This window comes from Falco rusticolus, chromosome 18 (assembly GCF_015220075.1).
Source record: "Falco rusticolus isolate bFalRus1 chromosome 18, bFalRus1.pri, whole genome shotgun sequence".
NCBI lineage: Eukaryota > Metazoa > Chordata > Aves > Falconiformes > Falconidae > Falco > Falco rusticolus.
The window spans coordinates 3,998,834-4,011,647 of record NC_051204.1 but is presented as its reverse complement, the minus strand read 5'-3'; the positions used below and the strand labels follow the sequence as shown (position 1 = coordinate 4,011,647).

The 12,814-nt window shown below is 44.3% G+C and overlaps 1 protein-coding gene across 1 annotated transcript; it reads left to right on the top strand.

The window, feature by feature from the left end:
• The first annotated feature begins 2,645 nt into the window (after positions 1-2,645).
• On the top strand, positions 2,646-11,170 carry ZPBP2 (zona pellucida binding protein 2). The gene is made up of 8 exons (XM_037411412.1): positions 2,646-2,736; positions 3,413-3,493; positions 4,009-4,134; positions 4,685-4,846; positions 5,731-5,949; positions 7,145-7,230; positions 7,761-7,938; positions 8,461-11,170. Exons 1-8 carry the CDS (start codon positions 2,646-2,648, stop codon positions 8,556-8,558), a joined length of 1,041 nt encoding a protein of 346 aa, XP_037267309.1. The 3' UTR covers positions 8,559-11,170.
• Positions 11,171-12,814: the final 1,644 nt, after the last annotated feature.

The following is a 12,814-nucleotide window of genomic DNA, read 5'->3' as shown; positions in this document are numbered from 1 at the left end:
ATTACCATAGCTCAGGTGTGTGATAACAAGACAACACAGAAACATGATTCTCCTACTTTCTGTGTTGACTGCTTCTTAAATTGACGCTTTTCCGTCACTTGCAAAAGGATTCTGGAAATACAATGTTTAAAAAAGAAAAAAAAAAAAGATATCTGGGATAATCACCCCAATTCTCTGCTATTCCAGACAGTCTCTGTATTCCTCTTCCAGGACCATTTAATAATTAAGGTTTCTCGTTCCTACGAACTTTAAAGAAAGCCTTGGAATCTACTGTGTGATGATCAGAAACCTCTTTCTGTTTTCCATCCCAGGATCATTCAAGGCCATTTTCTCCTACTGCCAGATTTGTTCTCCAATTTAAATCTTTACTTTCCCTCACAGTTACCACCAGATAGTCAATCATGTCTTCTCTCTGCTTCTATTTCAAGGGCAGAAATTGAAAGAGCCTGGGTTTGCTGGCCTGTAAAAAAATGCCACTATGTTCATCGTGGCCCTCCTTTGCACCCTCCTGGCTTTAGATCACCCACCTTAAAGATCAGAGACAAAACTTGTGCACCCCAGGCAACATCCCTCCAGAGCCTTGCACAGGTCATTTGTGTGTCCCTGTACTCCTGGAAATCTCTCTCCGTGTTTCCTAGGATAAAATATTTGCCTTTTTAATATCTACTCACACCACAATCAAGTTTACAATAGATTTTTTTTTTCTGTCATTTCCTACAGAGCTTCCAGCTGTTAGCAAAAATACCTGGTAATTCATAAATACATGACAACACATTTTATCCTATTAAATCCTCCCCCTGCCATTACCCTGTTCTTAAAGACAACGAGCTTCTCTTTTCCCTCTCAGCTTACAGATCTGCAATGACGATTTGTCAGTCTGTAGCTTACAAATATTACAAACTTGAAAAGGAATGAGTGATTTGATTAAAGAGATAGACTAGGAGCCCAAGTTTATAAAGATTCAAAACTGCAGACAAAGGTTTGTAGTAAAATACTATTTTATAATAATTAACAAGCTGGGGAGTGATGGGCTGTGTCGGACAGTTACATGACAATAGGCTATAAATGTCCTTAGTAACAGAGGATGTTCAGGCTGAAACATGACTAGTTTATAGCAGACACGTTAAAAACTGAATCATTTTGCCTATACGGCATAAGCGTGAAATGTTAACTTTGAGTAAAACTGAAAACATTCAACACATGGGAACGCTGGATCTGTTGAGGTGGTCCTAATTATGAACTGTTCAGCAGCTCAAAGAAATTAAAAATGAAAACCCTGACATAGTTCTTGTAGCTTAACCAACCCCTTGAGAGTTAATATCTTGGTCTAAGGAAGAAGAAAGTGAGGCTGCTTCCCTGCAAAGAGAGAGAAGTGAAATAATGAGGCAGTGCACACATTTAGTAGGGCAAGGAGTTTTGCAAGACGTGAAAAGAGAGGGATGCCACTTCAAAACACCAGCAGCAGGCTTGAGTAAAACTATTTTCTGCCAGTAAGTTGATATCTTCTTTTTCAAATATTTTTTTTAACGCTTTATTAAAGAAAACTCATAACTTGAGTGCTCTTTCTTTGCATGGAAGCACCAAATTAAAACTTTTACAGCCGTCTACAAAAATAACTATAATTCCTGTGTTGGCTGGTTCCATATTTGTTATGCAAATACTATTACATCATTTTTGGACACTGCCATGGTCTGAGGCTGCACGATAAATATGATTTAGCCAATTACCGGAGGCTTGGCCACAGTTGCTGATCTTGAGTGTCTCATGATGTGCGGTGTGGTCAAACGCACGTACCCCCCTCTCCCTGTTCAGCCGTGTTTCCTGAGTGTTTTTATAACATTCACTTCAGAGACAAACTATTTCTACTCTTAAGAGTTTAAAAGTCTTAAGCAAGTCTTTCAAAACACCTAACTGACTTCAAAACCACCGAGTACTTCAAGTAATAACGTGGCATTAGGCTTTATTTTCGAGACAACAGCACAGGCCCAGCTCTTATTTTCAGTCTTTCTCACAGCAAGTGCCAGGAATGGGTTTTTTTGTTTTTAAGCTGAAAGAGCACATCGCTTAATGACTTGCTCCAGAAACCTGCAGCTGAAGAACACCCTGGCGTGCAAAGTTACCTCAAAACGTGGAGCTGGAAACGCCGTCCCTGTGGTTACAGGGCAGGTTCAGCCCACTGAGCTGACAGACCACAGCCTGGGGGCCTGAACCTATTCCCTCCTCCCCGTGTAGTTTCCTATCCTTGCCCACACAGCTGGAAACACCACCTTAGAGCCAAAAATAAAAGTTCACGCTGCGCTGTAGAAGAGAGAGGTGGTGGTTTCTCAAGCATAGGGCTGAGGAACGACAGCGCAGGAGCCTGAGGGGGGGCGGGGGTGGAGGGGGTCTGGCACAGGGAGCAGGGCCACCCTTCACTAGCTAAGGGCCCTGAGGTATAAATAAATAAATAAATAAATAATAGCGGGTTTTTACAAAGCACAGGGTGTGGGTGAAGAAGAAAAGACGCGGCCGAGCGAGGAGCTGGGGTCCCCCCTTCCTGCCTGAGGCGCTGCGGTGAGGCGAGGAGAGGCTGCCCGCCCCCGCTGAGGGGAGGAAAGGGCGGGAAGCGCCGGGCGGGCGGCGGCCGTTGGCGCGGGGGAGGCGACATGGCGGGGGGCGGCGGGGGGCCGCGCTCCCCCCTGGCGGCCCTGCTGGGGCTGCTGGCGGCGATGGGGAGCCTGGGTGCCCTGGCTGGAGGTACCGGGGTGGGGGGGAGAGGCGGGATGTCGGCGCTGGGTGCCCCCCACCCGGGCACGGGCTCCTCAGAGGGCGGCCTGGTGTCCCTGGAGGGCGTTGGAGGAGCGCCCTGCCGCTGAGGGGAAAAGGCCCCCGCAGGTGGGGTGGTGGGGGCCCAGCTGCGCCCCGCTCCCCCCTCACCCGAGCTCTGCCACCCAGGCCTGAAAAAAACAGCACAAATCCTCATGATTTTCACATCTGCGGGGGCCTCTCCTGACAGAAACCCTCACACCTCACCACCTGCCCACAACTTCTCACAAGGCCGAGGCTCAGAGGTGCCTGAGGACTCAACAACCCTCCCACGGTCACCATGTCACACCCTTCTGGCTCTCCCTGGGGTCATTGCCAAGAGCCTTAGCTTGCCCGTTCGATTTCATAACTATTTTATTGGCTTTTTGTAAAGGGAAGGTCTTGGCTGGTTTGGAACCTGGTATATCAAGACAGATTTGCGACCTAGGTGGTAAAGCAGCAGAAACTGGCAAGTCAGCAACAAACGGGAACCCTTGTTTTTAAGAAAAGGGTGTGGGGAGGCAGAAAAAGTACAGCAAGAGACAGAAACTTGCTAGGGGAAAATAAATGGTTAACAATCGCACATTTACATTTTGCTCTGTAGTATTCTAAGTCCTTTTCCCTACAGTGACAGCTGTTCCTGAGGAAAAGCAACGTTCTGTTGATCTTATCGAAAATAATTGTGTTTATGGCAACACCAAACATGAAGGTAAACCTGTCTTTTTTATAGATAGATAGATAGATGATCTATATAAAGATATATATATGTATGTCTTACTGGACTTCTAAAATGGAGTTTTAAGTGCAGTGATCCTTATGTAGACACTGCTACCCGTGGCAGTGACATAACTAAGCTAAGCTAAACACAGTGCCGGAGGCTCCAGAACATGATCCCAACAGCATACAGTAATGAGGGGGGTTTAGTAAGACATTTGTCCCATGGTGCTACTATAAGCACTTAGGGAAATTTAATATGCTTTTTGTAACCCTGCAAGATGATTTGTGTGGGACTCCCCTGTCTCCTACACAGTCAGCACCAACCCCGCTGTGGACAGTTCCATGACATAAATAAGAACAAATGGACATAAAAGATCAGCCTTACACTTTCCAAGTCCCAACGTGGAAAATAAACCTTGTATTACATTAAATATATTTTTGGAATTACTGTTTTGGTGATTCAGTGTAAGCATTTCACGTCATTCACCTTATTCTCTTGCATTGCAGTTAACGTGTATGTTAAGATGTTTACAAATAGCCCATTTCTAGTATGTATGAATTTGGCTCGTTCTCAAGAAGAAGTAATAGATCCCAAGTATATGTGGATTGGTCCAGATGGAAAAAATTTAGAAGGTTAGTCACTTTGTACAGACCTTTGTTCCATTCTGCCTGCCTTAGCCATTTTTTTCCTGGTCACCAACAGGCTTTTTACAGTACTTGTGCACAAACTTAGAAACAGCCTTTGCCTCAGAGTGCAGGGAGGCAATCAGGAAAATATGTTGAGACAGATAAGTAGTTTCTGTGTTCTATTAACAAGGGGAAAAGTCAACCACAAATGGCTAAGGAGATTACTGTACATGAAATCACATTTTTTCCTTGTTTCTGTTGATGCCACCCTGCAATAGGAACGTGGGTCCAAATAGTCACTGGTCTTTTGTCAGATTTTTCCATGAGCTCTGACATTAGGCTATGTTTCTCTTCTCCCTCTGAAATTATCAAAAGCTGGAGATAGAAGGAAACTTGCAATAAATCCTAAAGGTCATAAATTTTAGATTATTTCAGACTAACATGAATCAGTGTCATTATGTACAAGAGCAAGATCTCATCTTCAAATGTTCTAAATGAACACAGCATCAGAAACCAAACATTTCCAGTAATCAAGTATTTCCTGTTTCTATTCTAGGGCAAATGTATGTGAATCTTACAGAAACAGGAAAGCTGATGGTGATGGGTTTTAAGGAGTCTATGTCTGGAGCCTACACTTGCAGTCTTTCTCACAAAATTATAGAAATTACAACACAAGAAGAAAGAGAAATGTTTGAGGCATATAAATTCATGGTATATGGTAAGATTGCTGCCTAACCAGCAAGCTAATGCACATAGCCTCTGTAGTTTGGTGGGTTTGTGAAATGCACGTTTATTGCAAGGCTTGATTAAAAAAAAATATAATTAATGTTTTATCCCAGAATAGAAAATATATTTTTTATATTTATACACACACTCTCTCCCAGCTTTGCAAAAAGTTTTAAATACTTCTACCAGGAATATATGGCAATGCAAAGAATAAAATAATCTCTACCCTTAATCAGAACAAAGTGAACTACAACAATTCCGGTGATACCCAAGACCTGAAAAGGAAGCTCATATCTGAGTGCAGTCTCCTGGGAGGGAGATTACCAAACCAAAGATATGCTGATGCAGAATGAGCCTCTTCCCAGCTGCTCAAGCTGCACACTCAAGCTTTCTTCCACCATTTGTAACCACCATTCACCAATATCACCTCCCTACCCACAAAATATTCCAGTATTGCTTGAGAAACACTAACTTTTACAATAATTTTTTAAAACATCCACTGCTCCACCATAATTGTGTAGAATGGCTTTGCATAATCCCAATCCATTTCAGTTACACAAATATAAATGTGCTATCCTGTGTTATTTCACTATTTGCTCCCTTTTTTGTTTTAATATTTGGGAGCAGAGCCTCGTAACATAAGCACATAAATTCCTGTATATTTCAAACTAAAATGTCTCTTGACTATTTGAGTCAGCTCTGACAAGGACAAATCTGTTCTGTTATGGTTAATCAGTAAGCTTTATTTATTTGTTTACTTTTGAATAAGAGCCTGTACTTTAGATACAAAGTACACTGATAGCAACGATAAGGTTCTGTATAAAATTGCAGCTGTGATTACACCGCAGAACTCACACGCAAACCATTCTCTTAAAGCCTACAGGGAAGCTGACCATGCGTATCAGGTGTTTGTTCGCTTTACTACGAAGGAATGCGAGCTAGCAGCTAACGGCCAGTTCTTTGAGGAACTACAGAAAATCTTAAATAACATCATCTCTGATCTGACATGTCACATCACAGAATCATCCTACAAATGCCATTCTGTCAAGATACCAAAGCAAGGCCTCCTGCATGAACTATTTGTTACTTTTCAAGGTAACAGACTTCAGTATTTGTTTGGGAGGGATCATTTATTTTTATAAACAACCTGCAAATACTATAGATAACATCTGAAATACATCAAAGTCAAGTATACCTTTGGAACTTGTTTCCCTGCTTTCTTTCAGAGTCCCTGTATTTTTTCTTACTAGCCCACAGATGGAGCTAAAATGCAGTTTATATGTTGAATGTGTAGTATTGTATTTCTTACAACCTTCTCGCGAAAAAGTATTTTCAAGGTGTGCAGTTGGAAAGGATTGTTGAAAGGAGATAGCTGGTAACATGCCATGATTTTTTTCACTGATGTAGTTGTAAAAGGAAAATGGTCATATTTGGGGTTTTGTCATTTGATTTTTAATAAGTCTGTGACCTCTGTGGTTTTGCTTGATTCTAGGAAACTGCACAGAGGTTAAAAGCAAGAGCCTCACAGCTCCCCAATGGTAATTCCGATGTGGCTGTATTGCCTTGCAAACCAGGTTAAATCAACCTTGATGGCTGCCCTAATTTAGACATGGTTTATCACTGAGGGAAAGGAAGTTATTCATTAATGCTTTGACCACATTACCTCCTGTATGTTCTCATCATGTGCCAAGAAGCACCATCCAACAGGTTATGGAACAGTTTGGTGGCCATTCTCCCCACAGTAAAGTCAAGCAACGTTTAGAACAAACTGAGGACTCAAAGGTTTCTAGTTTACGTAAAACATCAGCCCTTTAGGTAATCTGAGTGTACTATGTGAGAATTTGGTTCCATTCTTCCTGTCAGCTTAGCATATTTTTCCCCACATTATTTTATTGGTTGACCTCTGACTCTTACTGGAACAAAGTGATTAAGGTAACTTTATAGAAACCACCAGGAGCAAATACTTTTTTTTCCCCTTTTATCAGTCACTCATTTTTCAACGTTCAAATGCACCCGATCAAAAGAACTGTTTCCAAACATGATCTTGACTGCAGACAGCAACAGGTGAAAGAAAAAAACCAAACATCATCTTCACAAATTAGAAGCAAAATTAAGCAAATACAATCAGGTGAAGCAAGCAAGCACCATAAGATGCTAAAAGCTGGAGTGCATTTTATTTGTCCATGTTTTCTGAAATGAACCTAAAGATACCTGCTTGAGGTATACGAGTTCATTGCAATATATTCTTCAACACACCCACATGTATCTTTTTTTCTCCCTCCACCCATAGTCAATCCTTTCGCACCAGGATGGGAAGCAGTTTGCCATCGGGTTCCTTACGATTGTGAAGATGTGACAAACATGAGAGTTGAAGAGGTTCTGTGTCAGCCACCCGTCTGTCTTCTCTGCGTATTTAACACAAATCTCTGCCTTAGCATCTACAGATTTGGCTGATAGTAATCCAGCTTCACCCAGATTTTATGGGATTAATATCATTGTAAATGACAATTCATGGATTTCAAATAATTCGGTTCAGGATGGAGAACTGTTTTTTAAAGTCAAATTGATTCAAACCATTAAAAAAAAAATCAGGCTGATTATTATATTGGTATACTGGACTTCCACTTCTCTAAACTAAATCTTTGGTTTATGATTTGGTAAATGGAATACAATTTAAAGTAGTTGGTTTCTAAAAGGTGTTCTTTCTGGCTTCCTAATGTTAAAACATGCTACCAGATTGAATACTGGGTCTGATTCCAGGCCCCTGAAGCCGAAGGAAGACTCCCAGTTAAGGTGACAGGCCAATGTATGTGGGAATAAGGACTATAAAGTATTTAGTGATACTTTTAAATCAAGAAAAAAAACAACTGACTATTTTTTATTCTTCCAACGTTTCTGAATTTTAGGCAAGAGATCGAATTGGAGAGTTTTTCAGTAGGCAGACATATGCTTTGAAGCACGAGTTTCAAACTGTTCCTACAATACACTACGTGGACAACAGTTTCTCTGTTACTCGCATGGACAGTTGCCAACCAGGTTTTGGGAAAAACGATCTCACCCACAAGGACTGCGCTAGTTGCTGTGGTAAATATAAAATACATTGATTTAAATACAGCTTATTAGTGCTGAGCACGGGTTTCTCTGAAAAGTATTTGGTAAATATCAAATGGAATGATATTTCCATTCATCTTTTGGAAAGATATCCATATTGCAGATTTAAAAACCCCCGATAGGAACAAAAACCAAACCAGCAGTGTCTGTCAGTGTGTTCGCAGGTGTGACTATATTTCCAAATAGAGTAAGTGAAAGCAGTGAAGTGTTTTTTTTTTTTTTCTTCCAGGTCACTGGTGAGCGACTACGCTCAGGATATAGAGCACATAGGAAACAATTACCTTAGTATTAGTGCTACTAGAAAACTCTCAGCTGTTTCAAAATATCTTTTTGCCAGCAGCACCTACTGCTTGCTGTGGAGCTCAGGGTATTTAGTAAGAGGCAGGCTCAGTGAGCTTGGGAAGGATGAGACCTCACTTACAGTGCTGGGAAGGCACAGGGTGCTGTCTGATGGTCCCAGCCCTGGCTAAAACACTGACTGTGCTCTCTTCACAGTGGTTTGTGATCCTGGAACTTACAGTTCTAACAATGAAGTGACCTGCCGGATTTGTACAAGGCCTCGAGTCAAAAAGTATGGAGCAAGATCTTGCTGATAAACTGATGACAGAAATGGGAAAACCAAAGAGCAGCTGTGGAAGCATTATTGGGTTTGTGGTGTTCTTTTCGTTTTTAGCTGCCAAATCTGGATTCCTACATTCCTTTTTGAACAACTGCAAAACATCACCATTCACAGCCCCCTAGATTTTCTATATTCAGGGACCACTTTGACTGGAAAAATGATGCATAATCTGAAGGTAAAGCAATTCAATGAAAAAAGGAAGTTTGTCATGTGGCTGTCAGTGCAAAGAGTCGGTTTCTTGGTGGTGACACCAGGCCACAGCTTTGTGCTGCAGTTTGCTCAGAGAGCATAAAGGAGCCATGAGCAATTCAGGGAAAGATGGCAGAGAATTGTAGTGAATTATGGGCCATAATGACACACGCCAGAATCTATAGGAGCAATTTCTAGCAGATATTAATAGAAGTATTTAATCTTTGTGATTTAGAAAAACATTAAGTGCCCTTCCCTTTGCTTTTCCCCATTTCTTCTGCTGTGTCTGAAGTGTTCCATCCTGCCCTGTGCAGAACTGTACAATGCACCAGTTAACGGTCCCTGACCCACCCCGGGCTGTCTGTATTGCTCTGCCAGGAGGAGCTCTGCTGAGGAGCAGATACCAGCAGAGTAGAAAGTGAAATCAGGGCTCTCAGAGACAAGAGAGAGGGTTAATAACAAATCCTACAGCCCAGCAGTCAGGAGAATTAAGGACCCAGCTTTTACGGTTCTTCTTGCCTGCCGCCCCCCAGAAAGAAGCGGGTGTATCCCAGGGAGGGGATGCAGAGAGGCTGCAGAGCCTCCTCTGCCTGCTTGCTGCTGCGTCTTTTCCTTCAGCTGCATCAAATCCCACTGGCAGTGCTCTGCTGGCCCCAGGTGCTGTGCTGTATGAGCAGATGAGCCTCTTACACCAGCTGTAAATTCCCTCTCAAGTTCACCGGATGAGTAACGAGTCAAAATACAAGTTGCCAAAGCACTGAGATAATGGGAAAGTTTTCTTTCCAGAAAAGACTTCCCCTGGTCTGCTTTTGAAGGTTAGCTGCTGGATCTACAGCTGGATCTGCAGCAATGGATCATTTTGCTCATAAAACGCTATTAGTCAAGAGTATTTTACTGCTCTCAAGAGCTTCATGAATAGCCCCAACTACTCACCAGCCCCTGTACGGTGCAGAGCGGGGGCTGTGTGAGCCTGCTGGAGCCACCAGCCTGCCACAGGCTTCTGAAGCTCCCGAGGTGCAGCACCGGACCACGGGCTTTTAGGACGTGCTTTTAGGCTTTGTAAGCTCTGTCCCACTGGGAGCTGCTGCCTTCCAGGCTCGCTCTGGGGAGGGACACCAGAGAACTCCCACCCTCCTTTCCCTCATGGAGCACAGCCAGCCAGCTCAGTCCCTTTGGAAGCTGCTTGTGTGACCCCCCACAATCCCAGCACATGGAACGCCGTGCCCAGCTACCCGGCACAGAACCATTCCTTCCTTTTTCGCACTGTGTAGGACTAAGTCAAGCAAAAGAGCACCTCCTACTCCATAACTGTGACTTCTTATGGCATCTAGAAATTCCTTGGTGGGTATTCATCCAAAAATCGACCAGATTCAACCCACTTTAACTTATCCATTTTGACAGGAACACAGCAGGAGATGGTACGGGCACAGACCACGCTCCGAGCTTTTCAGAATCATTACTTATTAAATACTGATGAATAAAATGTACTGTAACGAGCATTTAAACTGCCTGTAGGCTGATTATCTGAGCTGCCAACTGGACACTGTGCATGGCTCAGGCTTATACAGATTAAGCAGACGGGCTCAGCAATTGCTGCCTGCATCTCTTGGCCTATTTCACAGCAGAGGAATGCCACGTGCATAAATTACTACGGGGGGGTGGGGGGTAGAAAGCAGTAAGTAGGTACTAAGTGCAACGGCGAGTCACAAATGAACACTTGCTCCCTCCTCCCTCTAAAAACTGGAAGTATAGGAAGCTCTTCTAGTGCCTCAACTTTTTCAGTGGGCCTTAAAAGTAGAAAAATAGGTCAAATATTTCAGTATTGCATTGCAGAGGAGTTTTTGTCATTAATTCTGTGGAGACTCATAAAAAAGGGATGTGAAATGGCTTCACTCTGACCTTTCCTGTGTGGAAGTTCTCTCCATCCAGCCTGAGCTCCCCACCTTCACTGCCTGTGACAGGCCTGAACACAGCTGAATCTTTTATTTATGACACACCATCCCCGGCAGCTCACTCCCTTCCCTTCTCCTGAGCTGCTGAATTGCTGTCACACTTCAGGTTTTACAAATTGCTGTAATCAGCTCTCACTTCCCCTCACCTTTACTTTTTATGATTGCTCTCTACCTCCCCCAGCTGCAGTAGCTCACGAGGAATTGTGAGAGCCTTCCTCACCGCTTTAAATCCTCTTCTTTTGCTCTGCTGTGGTTTTATACACCCTCCTCCTGGAAACATGGGCTGTAGCTGATGCTTTCAGCACAGTGGGGCAACCCCAGTTACTCCTGCGAGGCTTTAACCAGCCCCAACCATGCAGCTTTAATCTCACTTTCTGCAAAAGACAATCACTATACCTCAAGACTAGCAAGGAATTCTGGCAAATAATAAATTTACAACTTTAAACTTCCTGTCCTCTTCTCCACACAGACCTCCAGTCACTCAGTGCATCCCACAGGCTGCACACCAACAGCACAGGAGCACTTTTACAACATCCATAAACGACAGAAAAAAAAATCTGCTCTCTAGAAGCCACAGCCTGTTGTTTTAACATTAGAGCTGCCTTTTTCGCAGCCTGGAATAAACCACTTGAGGAAACACTTAAGGAAACACATGTTAAAGCGTTCACTGTGGAGCCACCTCGCCGGTTATGGGACCATGTCGGCTGGGGTGACACCTCCAGAAGGTCACCTCGTAACTCCCGGCAGCATCTCTGTTAACCCACAAATGAGTGGTTCCTCCAAGTTTAAGTCAACGGGAATTGAACAGGTCTCAGGGCTGGCCGAGATGCCAGCATGACGCGCTGCAGCTCGTTTCAACCTGCTGGAGAGTGGCAGCCTGCTTAGCAGCTTGTAAGGAGTGGGAGCAGGTGCCCAGGGACTGGCACATCCCAGGAACCCACCGCACCCAGGAATCCACCAGGAATTCCCCCCAGGATCCAGTCTCAGAGCTTCTCTGGTGGGAAGTGGCTTGAAAACAAAGCCTGGCCAAGAGCCAAGGGTGTCACCTCTGTCCCCAAGAGTCCCCAGCTGATGCTGCAGGAGCTCTGGGCTGGGTGGCACGGGGATGTCCCAGGATGCAGCTCCTGGCCTCGTCAAGGAGGTGTGTTAGGACAGACGAAATCCCACGGGCAGCCACACTCTGGCGGAGGCAGGAGGAGGACTGGGACGCCGCGTGCCAAGGGGACCCGTGGTTTTGCTGAGCCAAAGCCAACGGCTGGCAGCCGAGGGGCTCACATGAAAGGCCAGGTCTATTTAGGTACAGCAGCCGCGGCGAATTCTGTGATGGGACCGATCGTTTCTATAAAATTATGCATATTTTCAAGTGCTCTGCTGAACTGGAACTGGAGGAAAAAAAAATAATAAAAGGAGCTTGTGCTGCTTTCTGGCACCTAAATCCTGGCCTGGAGCAAGGCCGTGGGCAAGCGGTGGGGACTGCAGCGCCCAGCCCAGCGATGCTCCCGTGGGAGGACGGGATGGACACAAGCCCCAGCTCATGGATGGGAACCCACATCTCCCTCCAAAGCAGGAAAAGCGCCTGGAAAGATGCCGTTTCCCTCTGGGAAGGGAAGCTTTGCAGGTCCCTCTTTTATTAACAGGCACAACCTGTCTTGAAAGAACGAACTTCATCTTAAAAGAACGGCCATCAGAGAAACGTTCCCTGGGCTCAGCCAGGCCCAGCTCACACGGGGGTCGGGAGGGAAAATCAACAGTGAGTCTGGAGGGCAGCGTGTGGAAGACAGCCACACGCCCGGGAAGAGATGGTTATGATTTTTAGCTCTGCTTTGGTTTCCCATCCACTGAAATTAAATTTCCTCCTGCTGAAGTCCGGTGACCACATTTTCTGCACAGCACCGCTCCTACAACAAGCAACATCATCGGATTAATGAGTCCTTTGCAGGCACTGAATAAGTATGATTCATTATTGGCAGCAATGCCACTGTAAATGGATTTTTTGTGGTGAAAATAAATAAATAAGGCTACATAACTGAAAGGCCGTTGATGAAGCGTAGACCAGCTTTAATCACAGTGTAATTGCTGCCATCAGTTC

Bases quoted from the DNA above. Each gene is read 5' to 3' on its own strand.
- ZPBP2 (XM_037411412.1), top strand. From the start codon at position 2,646: ATGGCGGGGGGCGGCGGGGGGCCGCGCTCCCCCCTGGCGGCCCTGCTG. The intron at 4,847-5,730 runs GTAAGATTGCTG...ATTCTCTTAAAG, and splicing joins ATATAAATTCATGGTATATG to CCTACAGGGAAGCTGACCAT. The intron at 7,231-7,760 runs GTTCTGTGTCAG...TCTGAATTTTAG, and splicing joins CAAACATGAGAGTTGAAGAG to GCAAGAGATCGAATTGGAGA.